The sequence below is a fragment of the Pleurodeles waltl genome, chromosome 9, assembly GCF_031143425.1.
Source record: "Pleurodeles waltl isolate 20211129_DDA chromosome 9, aPleWal1.hap1.20221129, whole genome shotgun sequence".
NCBI classification, from domain to species: domain Eukaryota; kingdom Metazoa; phylum Chordata; class Amphibia; order Caudata; family Salamandridae; genus Pleurodeles; species Pleurodeles waltl.
This window is the reverse complement of record NC_090448.1, coordinates 16,517,515-16,528,459: the sequence shown is the minus strand read 5'-3', so window position 1 is coordinate 16,528,459 and position 10,945 is coordinate 16,517,515. Positions and strand designations below refer to the sequence as shown.

Genomic DNA, 10,945 nt, shown 5'->3' with positions numbered 1-10,945 from the left:
AAATTTGTTGCGTGGTGTGGAGAGAGGCAGATTGATCCTTTGCATGCTCATCTATCGGACGTTTTGTCTTTTGCTCTGTCTCTAGCGCAGAAAGGTTGTGCAGTGGCTACCATTAAGGGTTATTTATCGGCCTTGTCAGCCTTCATATGTCTTCCAGACCAACCATCTTTATTTAAATCCCCTATTGTTATCAGATTCTTGAAAGGTCTTCTAAATAAATATCCTCCAAAGCCATTCGTTATGCCGCAATGGGATTTGTCCTTGGTCCTGACTTTCCTTATGGGGTCCCCTTTTGAACCTATGCATTCTTGCCCCTTAAGGTATTTGGTTTTAAAAACAGTCTTCCTGATAGCTATAACATCAGCAAGGAGAGTGAGTGAGTTGCAGGCCTTATCAGTAAAGCCCCCTTATACAACTTTTTATGGGGATAAGGTGGTGTTGAGGACCAAGGCTGCTTTCCTCCCGAAGGTTGTTTCACCTTTCCATTTGGCTCAGGCAATTACTTTGTCCACGTCCTCCGCCTCATCCTTCCAAAGAGGAAGAAAGACTGCACCGTCTGGACCCAAAGAGGGCGTTGAGCTTCTTTATTGATAGAACAAAGGATTTCAGGCTGGAGGATCAGCTGTTTATTGGATACGTGGGCAAGAGGAGAGGAAAGGCAGTCCACAAGAGAACACTATCCAGGTGGGTTGTTCTTTGCATTAAAATCTGTTACTCTTTGGCAAAGAAGGATCCTCCTGAGGGCATTAGAGCTCATTCCACCAGAGCTAAGTCGGCCACTTCGGCCTTGGCCAGAGGTGTTCCTGTGGTCGACATCTGCAAGGCTGCAACTTGGTCGTCCCTTCACACTTTTGCAAAACATTACTGTTTGGATTCTGAGGTTAGAAGGGACGGCCATTTTGCACGGTCAGTGCTGCAGGATTTCTTGGTTTGACCATTTAGGCACCCACCGCCGGGCGTGGTACTGCTTTGGGACTCTATTCATTAGGTGAGGAATCCACAGGTAGTTGTATCCATCAGAAGAACGAGTTACTTACCTTCGGTAACGACTTTTCTGGTGGATACATTAGCTACCTGTGGATTCCTCACGGTCCCACCCGCCTCCCCGTTGCCTTTCTGGTCTTACCAAGTAATCCTTGAGTACGCTCCTCTTGGTCTTCGAGGGTGCAATAGATGTTGTATATAATATATTTATATATGTATATATCTTTGTGTATATACTTGATGTGTGTATATATATTTTAAAAAGAGAGAGTTATATATATATATATATATATAAAAGATTTACAGTTATTCATGCAATGTTGTGTATTTTTACAATGTTATGGGATGTTGCCTTGCTCTTTCATTGCATTGCCTGGTTGTTCTCATGCACGTAAAAAATGATTGGTACTGACGTCGGCACGTCGTTGAGGACCTCTTATTGCCTGTATGACGTCAGGCGGCGTCGCGTGGGCTAGAGTGACGTCCTCGTCGACGTGCAGAGACTAGGAAGAAGATTTCCGTTGAATGCTGGCGCCATGGGAGAATTCATTAGGTGAGGAATCCACAGGTAGCTAATGTATCCACCAGAAAAGTCGTTACCGAAGGTAAGTAACTCGTTCTTCTCTCCCCACTGTTAGTTTTTTCTCTGCCTCCTGTCTCTCTCTTTGCCTCCTGCTAGTGTGTTTCTCATGCCTTCAGTGTTCTCACTCTGCCCCCTTGGTTGTTTTCTCATTCATTTCTAATACTTTGCCCATTTTTCTGCCATTTGTTTTGTTTCCCACTCTTTTGCACTCCTGTTCATCTTCCAGCTCCTTCTGTTTCCTGCCTTCCGCCAGCGCCCCTTGCACCACCCAGCACCCCTCGCCCAGAACCTACTTTAATGGAGGCTGAAGCATGGCCGCCAAGCCTGTCTGCACCTGTACCTTGCCTAGCACCAGGAACCCTGGCTTTCCAACATCCAGTGGGTACACTGCTGCCAAACTTCGAGTCCTGGACCCCCGGACACCACAGCATCAACTGCTGCTGCACATCTCCCCAATCTACATGTATTTGATTGCCTACACTGCCCAATCTCCTGCAACACCAGAGCACCCACTCTCCCAACGACTATCACCATGCCTAAAACTAATGCAACGCACCTGCTTCGGATCAACTCAACTGCCTCCTCCAACACACACTCACTCTGCAAACATGCCACCAAATCTCAATCAATCGATTTAAGTGTGCTACTCACCTGCTAAGGTCTCAAGGCGCTGGTGGTGGGGATGGGTGCTACTGCTCGAAGAACCATGTTTTGAGGCGCTTTCTGAAGGCTAGGAGATCCTGGGTCTTGCGTAGGTTGGTGGGGAGGTAGTTACAGGTTTTGGTGTAGAGGTGGGAGAAGGATCTGCCGCCGGTGGTGGTGTGTTGGATGCGGAGGACTGTTGCAAGGTTGGCGGAGCGGAGCTGGCAGGTTGGGATGTGGAAGTTAAGTCGTTCGTTGAGGTAGGCTGGTCCAGTGTTGTGGAGGGCTTTGTGGGCGAGGATTAGGATTTTGAAGATGCTCGTGGCGAGGGAGGTTGAGGATGACGCATGCAGCGGCGTTCTGGATGCGCTGGAGTTTCCTCTGGAGCTTGGCTGTGGTCCCCGCGTAGAGGGCGTTACCGTAGTCCAGTCTGCTGCTGAAGAGGGCATGGGTGACCGTTCTTCTGGTTCCTATCGGAATCCACTTGAAGGTGTTGAAGCAAGAGGATGATATGGCGTTGACTTGCTGAGTCATGGAAAGAGACGAGTCTAGTATGAAGCAGAGATTGCGTGGGTGTCGGGGCTGGTCCTAGGGTGGCAGGGCACCCTGAGTCGTTCCATGCTGTCTTGTTGGGTCCGAAGATGATCTTGGTTTTTCCTGAGTTCAGTTTGAGGTGGCTTGCTGTCATCCAATTAGCGATGGTGAGGAGTCCAGCATGGAGGTTGTTTTTGGTGGTAGAGGGGTTCCTCGTGAGGGAGAGGATGAGCTGGGTGTTGGCGTAGGAAATGATGTTGAAGCTGGGGGGGCGGACGATGCTGGTGAGCGGAGCCATGTAGATATTGATGAGGGTGGGGCTGAGTGAGGATCCTTGGGAGACACCACATATGTTCTTGGTGGCTTTAGACTGGAAATAAAGGAGGCAAAATCTTTGGGCTCTTTCGGAGAGGAAGGAGGTGAGCCAATCCAGGGCTTTTTGGTGAATTCCGGCATCGTGTGCGAAGGGTTTGGTGGCATACAGTGTTGAAGGCTGCAGCGAGGTCGAGAAGGATAAGAGCAATGGTTTCACCCTTGTCAAGTCTGCTCTTGATGTCATCAGTGCAGGCGATGAGGAGAGTCTTGGTGCTGTGGTTTTTGTGGAATCCAGACTGGGAAACGTTAAGTATGTTGTCCTCCAGGAAGCGGGACAGTTGTTTGTTGACTATCTTCTTCATGACCTTCGCTGGGAAGGGGAGTAGAGATAGGTCGGTAGTTTGTGAGGTCTTCGGGGTCTGCTTTGAGTTTTTTGAGCAAGGCCCTGACTTCGGCGTGTTTCCAAATATCTGGGAAGGTGGCGGTCTCGAAGGAGCTGTTGATGACGGACCGGAGCTGGGGAGCGATGATTTGGCTGGCCTTGTTGAAGACGTGGTGGGGGCAGGGGTCTGTTGGAAATCCTGAGTGGTTGGAACTCATTGTTTTGCTGGTTTCTTCATCGTTGGCGGGGGTTCAAGTGCTCAGTACGTTGGTGCGGCAGGGTGCTATGGGGTTGGCTGTGTTGGTGATGGTGGGTGGCAGCGTTATGAAGCTTTTGTGTATGTCTGCAATCTTGCGGTGGAAGTAGCTGGAGAGGGAGTAGAAGTATCATTTGGTGGTCCGGATGAGTTGGTGGTGTTGGCGCATGGCTGCTTTGAGGGCAGAGAAGTTGCTCACTGATGGTTCTTTGGCACCAGGCTTTCTTAGTTTTCCTGCATTCTAGTTTGGAGGTCTGAAGTTCTGCGGTGAACCAGGGAGCTGTCTTGTTGATGGGGGTGTTGCTTTTTTTTTGTGGGGCAGGGGAGTTTGCGCACTCGTCAAGCCATCGTTTGAGGCTGAAGGCGACGGTGTTGGGGTCGTCGGTAATCGGTGGTGTAGATTGGATGAGGTTGGAGATCAGTTGTTCCTTGGAGATCTTGTTCCAATTGCAGTGGGGGATAGGATGTTGGTGGTGCGCTTCAGGAAGGAGAAGTGGGCGCAGTGGTGGTCAGTCCAATGGAGTTTGGTGGTGTGAGTAAAGGTGATGTGGCTGCTGGAGGAGAATATGGCGTCAAGCGTGTGGCTGGCTGAGTGGGTGGGCGAGGTGACCAGTTGCTTGAGGCCGAGATTTGCGAGGTTGTCCAGCAGGGCAATGGAGTTGCAGTCGCAGGCACTCTCCAGGTGGAACTTTAGGTCGCTGAGGAGCAGGTAGTCTGTGGAGGCAAGGGCGTGGGATCTGATAGCGTCGGTGTCACAGAATAGGGGACAGGGGCCTGGTGGTCTGTAGGCGAGGGTTCCTGTCAAGGTGGTGTTGGGGTTGATGTGTTTCTGAAAGTGTAGGTGCTCTGCGGCGTCCGGGGTGTCGTCAGTGTTGGTGGAAATCCTGATGGAATTTCCGTGTATTATGGGAATTTCTCCCTCCTGGTTTGTTGATACGGTCTCTTTGGGTGATTTTGTATCCCTCCGTTATGGCTTTGGTGATGTTGGGTTCCGATGAGGGGTTCATCCTCAGTGAGGAAGGCGATGTCGGGAGAGGCTGTGGTGAGTAGGTCTCAATGGCATGCTTGTGGACGGAGCTGGTGTTGAGGATGCAGCTGAGGTGGTTGGGGTGTTTGGTGTTGTTTGTTGGCTTGAGGGCAGGAGAAGTGGCATGAGGGACATGCCAAAGGTCTGGTTATATCTGGGGTTGGCCTGGGCGCAGGCGATGTGCCGGCTGAGGTTGAGAGCGTGGAGCTCTGGTGGAGTAGAGGCGTATGGGGATGTTGGAGGTGCTTGGACCAGGGGGACGCTTGCGGGTGGACGCAGACTGGCTTGCCTTTGGTGCGCCAGCGGCTGCTATTAAGAAGGGGAGGTGGGAGGGAGGAGCAGCTTGGGCGGAGTGGTGAATAGGGGTGTGAGGGGGGAGGGCTGCACAGTAGGCAGGGACGGGGAAACCGGTAAGAGCCAGAATGCGAGGAAACTGGCAAAAACAAAGCGGAGTAAAACGCAGCAATGGACAAAAAAAAAGTGAAGGCAAAGCACAGGGGGAAAAAACAAAATACAAATTACAACGTACAGATGCTATGCCTACCACTAGACACCAGGGATGAGGCCTCGAACTCTCGTTAGAAGCGGGGTCTGGGACACGGAGGCAAGCTGGTGGAGCTGTTGCTTAGCGTGTCAAGTAACTACTGGCCTTAAGACAGGTCGGGGGGGGGGGGTCACACTCTGCACTGCGCAGCGGGCACCATTAGTGGGAGGGAGTGGCGAATGGGGGTGTGAGGGTAGGGCCGCAGGGGAGGCGGGGACGGGGAAACCAGCAAGAGCCAGAATGTGAGGAAACGGGCAAAAACAAAGCAGAGTAACACAGTAATACCAGACCTCATCAAACCCCCCCCCCCCCCCCCCCTCCCCTCTCCAATTACACTCCTCCCCAATGTCATCTTCCTCACAGAGACCTGGTTCACCCACACATCCTCTCCTGGAATTGCATTAGTACCTGGATATAAAATCGCACAACGGGGCCACGCCAACATATGAGGGGGGGGGGGGTGCAGGCAGGCTAAAGTGACATGGCATTTCTGGAAAATCTATAGTGACACAATATATCTCTATGCTTGTATGTGCCGAGTAGGCTGGTGTAGAACAGCGGTTCTTAACCTGTTGTCTGGCGACGCCTACTCGTGGAGCGCGCTCCGGGAATGCTTAAAAAATAAAATAAAATGAAAAGATGAATAAAGTATGAATAAATAATGCAAAATGTAAAAACCTTAAGTAAATGTGAAGAAATTTGCAATTGAAGGCTTAATAATGAATTGAATGTCCTCAGGATGATTCGTGTGGACAGTGCAAATGCATCAAACAGAATATAGCATGGATAAAGAATGGCCTCAGCTGAATTTAGAAAAGGCCCAGCTGGCTCATTATTTTTTATATATATATATATATATATATAGTGAATTAAATAAAGCATTTCATCATTTTGTATTTGTTTGTTCAATGCTTATTTTTGTGTTTTGCTTTGGGGTTTAAATCATCTAAATTGCTTAAGCCAAGGTATGCTGGCTTTCAGTAATGACCCAATGGGGGCTCCTGAATTTCAATATTGATATAGTGGTGGTCTCCAAATTCCACTAATGATTAAGTGGCAAAGTACAAATGTCCAAAGGCTAAGAACAATGTGTGTAGAATGTTGAGTGTGACTGCTGTTAGAATGCAAGTGTCTGATTGCTGGGTGAAGTCTGGGAATTGATTCAGTTTGAAGGGAGGAACCTAGGTGTCTTAACTGTTCCATCAGATTCTTTACATATGAAGCTTGTCACTGTTGTGTTCTATTCTTAAATTGATGTGTTGGTATTTGATCTAGGGAGTGAGTTGTATGCTGAAGAGCAACTGCTTCCTAGGGTTGCTGTGAATAAATCTGGAACCAGCCTGCTTTACTTCCAGATTTTGATTGAACCTAACACAATAGTAACCAGCAGTAAAGAACTTAACTCCTACCTAAATCCACTCTTTCAAGGCTTCGAAGGTTGTGAGGGTGATGGCCAGGCAATATGCTGGTACATAAGTTTATTACTCCACATACTTTGTTTCCTGAATCTCTGCTTGGGTTTACAAGAGGGAAACTGCAAAACACATCTGCTTCTTCTGGGAGTTCCACACTCAAGGAACATGGCTGGATTGCTCCTCCTTGATGATCACTCATATTGCAGGGCCAGACACTCTCCGGGCAGGCAGACTAGTGGGCTGCTAGACTCTAGGCCTGAGGACCCCCAATGAATCATTACTGGAAGCCAGGGACCCCCAGCAATTTGTACAATATAATTTTCAAACATTAAAACAGTAATTCGCAAAAAGTATAACAAGTACACACCAAACAAGTACTCAAATTACTAAAGATAAAATTCTTTTATATTGAAAAAATATGCAAAAATCGAAACATTTTACTGGAAAGGTTGACGCATCTCGGCAACTACCTTTTCAATGTTTGGTTTTTATTTAGGAAAGGTGAATCCTCAGGTCAGATTCTACATTTCCGGAGCGATTTGTTTTTATTTTTTAGGTATGCAAGATCTGAGAAAGCTTTTTCACATAAACAAGTGAAGGGGAAAAGGAAGTAAACCATAAGGGCCTCTCATCTCTCCCTAGCCTCTCTGTCACATGTATTTCATTTGTTTTATAGCACCTCTCATACCACTGTAGGGTGTCAGGGCACTGTACAGGGGACTTATAAGGTGTAGGATTCACATGTCATCCACACTGGTAGGCATTTTCTAAGAGTGCTTGGTCCCGAGAAGTACAAATTTGGGATTCAGAACACAGCACAGTGATTATCAATGACGTTGGCAAGAAGAATGTATTTCTACACAAGCAAACCTTTTTTAGCAGCATAAGGAAAATGAAAGACAAGGAAAAAAAAACGTTCTAATTTGTGCCATGCTGTTTGCATGCAGCTCTTTAATGGCAGTTCACAGCTCGTTTTGCTAGATTAAGATTATGAACTGCACCTTAACAAAAGCATCTTTGTGACAAAAGCAGTAACCCACTGTGCCATGAACATAAAATACTGTTTTTCCAATATACACGTTCTTTGCAGCAGGCATATTAACCACCTGTGCTATCTTTGAGTCAAAACTGCAACTAGACAAAGCTCCCATCTCTCTTCAGCAGATACATTAATCACTTGAGTTAGCTTGACGTTTTAATTGTTGCTGTACAAGGAGCTTTGCAGTGGGTTTAAAACTGCTCAACAAATGAAGTAATATAAATGAAAACACGCAGGCAGAGAAGTGCCTTTCTCCTAGCCCAGGCCTGCGGACCCCCCTGGGAATGTGTCACGGACCCCTTGGGGTCCGCGGACCACAGGTTGGGAACCACTGCTCTAGGCAGACCCACAGCTTTTCTAGCAAGTTGAATAGACAGGAAACACCCTTCACAACACGGCCTGAACCATAAAAGTGTCTTTACAACGCATTTCTTTACCACGCAAGTTGTTACAACTTGCCTTAAGGAAAGCATTTTTGGACACTTTCCCCTACTGTTACCAGCCTGAAGTTGGAATAGTAAATTAGAAAATTCCAAAGTCCAGCACTTTCTCTAAGGTAAGCCATTGTAACAACTTGCATGGTAAAGGCATGCTTTGTAAAGACGCATTTGTAGTTTGGACCGGGTTAAGGCACGTGTGGGTCCAACACACAACCTGCATAGACTTCAGGAGAATGGACATCTCTGGTGTCTGTGTTGCAGTGCAGAAACGGCCTTTGTTCAAGGTGATGGCTCACTTAGCAGGAAGTGATAATGCTGTCTCGAAGCAGAAGTTCGGAAAAGTGCACAATGAAGTCCCTGCACCTGGCTGTCAACAGTCTTCCTGAAGTAGTAATCAGGAGCAGGTCCTACCTAAATTTCCCCAAATGGCAGTGCTCATCAGGACTAATCCGCAAACCCTAGAAGAAAAAAAAAGTATTTGTAGAATTTCTAAAGGTGGTCTCCATCACTTCAGTTCTCGAACGATTCCCTGCAGCTACAGGAATGAATGCATTGCACTTCTTTGGTCTGGGAAAGCTGTATCTACCCACCCTCTTGTGCCACACTAAAACCGGGGAAATTGAAATGGATACCACTGGCTCCAGCAAACATACTCCCACTAAACACGGAGTCTTGTTACCATACACGTACCATAGCTCACCATGCATAGATGCGCTCGACATGCACATAAAATGCCAACACAGTGATCTTGTTACATTTTACTGTTAAGTTACATGAGTGTGGCATTTAAGGCACTATCCCTCTTAAATAGAAATAATGTATTTTCAGGTCTATGAATTGCCAAAGGTTGGTATACTGACTTCACTGCTGTATTTCAACACCTTAGTGCATGGACCTTAGTCCCATGTTATTCCAGAGGGCAGTCATGGTGTGCCCTTCCAGGTCAAGGAACAGTTTTGAACTTGGCTTTATCATGGACAGGCCAAAGCTCAACATACACTTTGGATTAATGTACCGTCTAGACCAAAACGAATAAGACATACCAGTGTCAAATTATGGGAGTGACATTTCCCAGCCCATCATTTATGTTTTGTTGAGAGGATAGTACGGGCGTGATGTCTTGCCTCTCATGCACAAACACACAGCATTACATGTCCGCACCAGTAGGCAACTTCACTCTGGCTATGGTCGCAAAGGTCTGTTTTTCTAAGAAAATGATCTGCTGTTATCCCTGCCTGTCACCTCACAGCTAGCATTAGGGATGCAGCCAACTACAGTTGGAGTTAACCTTTGTATTCATGTCTGAAGCGCACCTGTTGATGAAACAAGGAGCCCCACCAGTGGGATCATAGACAGTTGAGTCCAGAAGAAAAGAAACCTAAAGCAGGTCAGAAAAACAAAGGGAGGGCGGCACAGCGTTTCCACACTATGTAGAGGACTCTAAAGTTAATCTGGTTCTTTGTGTCTGGTGACAATGTTCCACCTCTGCTCTCCAGTGGCGGCTTCTCCGTTTGGGCGGAGGAGCGCCCTCTTCCCCCTCCCACCCAGCCAGCAGCATCAGGATAACTGATAAGGACCCATCTTTTAAGTAGCAACTCTAAAACACAACAGAAACAATGCATTTTAGTAATATGAAACGACTGGCAGGCACTGAAGTGGAAAAGATAGAAAGGAGAAAACGTACAAGACTAAAATATTGAGCATATAATAAAAAATGACATCACTTTAAATTGTTCACTCTGGCTGCTGAACTCATTTTACAACCATGCATTATTATACAAAAAAGAAATACAAACAACACAGCAGTAGTGGCTTCAGTTTAAACCTGGGCCTCCAGTACAACTGTTCTATTTCTCGTCCACGCATAAATGAGAAGCCACTCAGCTCACAGGAAAACTACACAGCAGGTGTGCCATTAGGAGTCCCTTAAGTTTTTATGCATGTAATGACCAAGGAGAGTCTAAAGACTGTGACCTCTTATCTGAGCATGTACAAATGGAAATATTTAATGGCACAAGATATAGGTGAAATCATGTTACAATGGACAATACGTGGGCATTGCCTGGGAAATTTGGGCCGCATTCGCTCTTCTAAGGTGAAAGCTCCTCAACATTTTTTTTTTTTTTTTTAAAGCTACTCCTCCGTGGCCAAGTCACACGAACCGCTGTGTTCTCTAAAATACAAAATTCTGTCGTTTCTTGGGTCTGTTTTTTTCATCAGGGCATAAAATATCTACTGAGAAGCTGTTGACTCTTCTGGTCCAGGGTTATGTGACTTTTGCTCTACAGCTGGGAGACATTTTGGCTTTAAATTCAAAGCTGAACTGTCGCCACCATCCTTGCAGGGAGTGATTTATACATGCTGGATGCAGCCTGCAGGTGCTCGCCTGTGCTGGGAGAGCTCTGCACATACAAGCAGCCAGATCTTATCCTGTTCGGGCCATGTCATGTGAGATTGCAAGAAGGTACAATTACTGTCTGCTGTCCTGAATGCGTACACTTGGCTTGTTTGACTTAAGCAGCTCTTTGCTCCGGAGGAGGGAGTGATGATGGTGCACACACACAGTATCAAATGTCAGCACAGAACTCCTCACACATGGAATGAGCTGCTCCCCAGAGGATAACTCCCTCTCAGTTCAGAAGCTTCAGTCTTCCTGTCACTTTGTCCACCTCCTCCTCTTCTCCCATGATGGAAAGGACAGTCTGTGATCCAGCTGCAATCTGAAATGGAGAGATTCACATGAAAATGTACTTTGGGCAGCATGTTGCAACCTTACATTAGCAG

The 10,945-nt window shown here is 47.1% G+C and overlaps 1 protein-coding gene across 1 annotated transcript in view; it reads right to left on the bottom strand.

Moving 5' to 3' along the window:
* Positions 1–9,850: 9,850 nt before the first annotated feature.
* The window catches only part of LOC138258847 (probable peptidyl-tRNA hydrolase 2), a 100,828-nt gene continuing 99,733 nt past the window's right edge, over positions 9,851–10,945 (bottom strand). Inside the window, exon 7 of the mRNA XM_069206125.1 lies at positions 9,851–10,881. Within this exon, the coding sequence (XP_069062226.1) occupies positions 10,792–10,881 (90 nt within the window). The 3' untranslated portion in view covers positions 9,851–10,791. The remainder of the gene's footprint in view (positions 10,882–10,945) is intronic.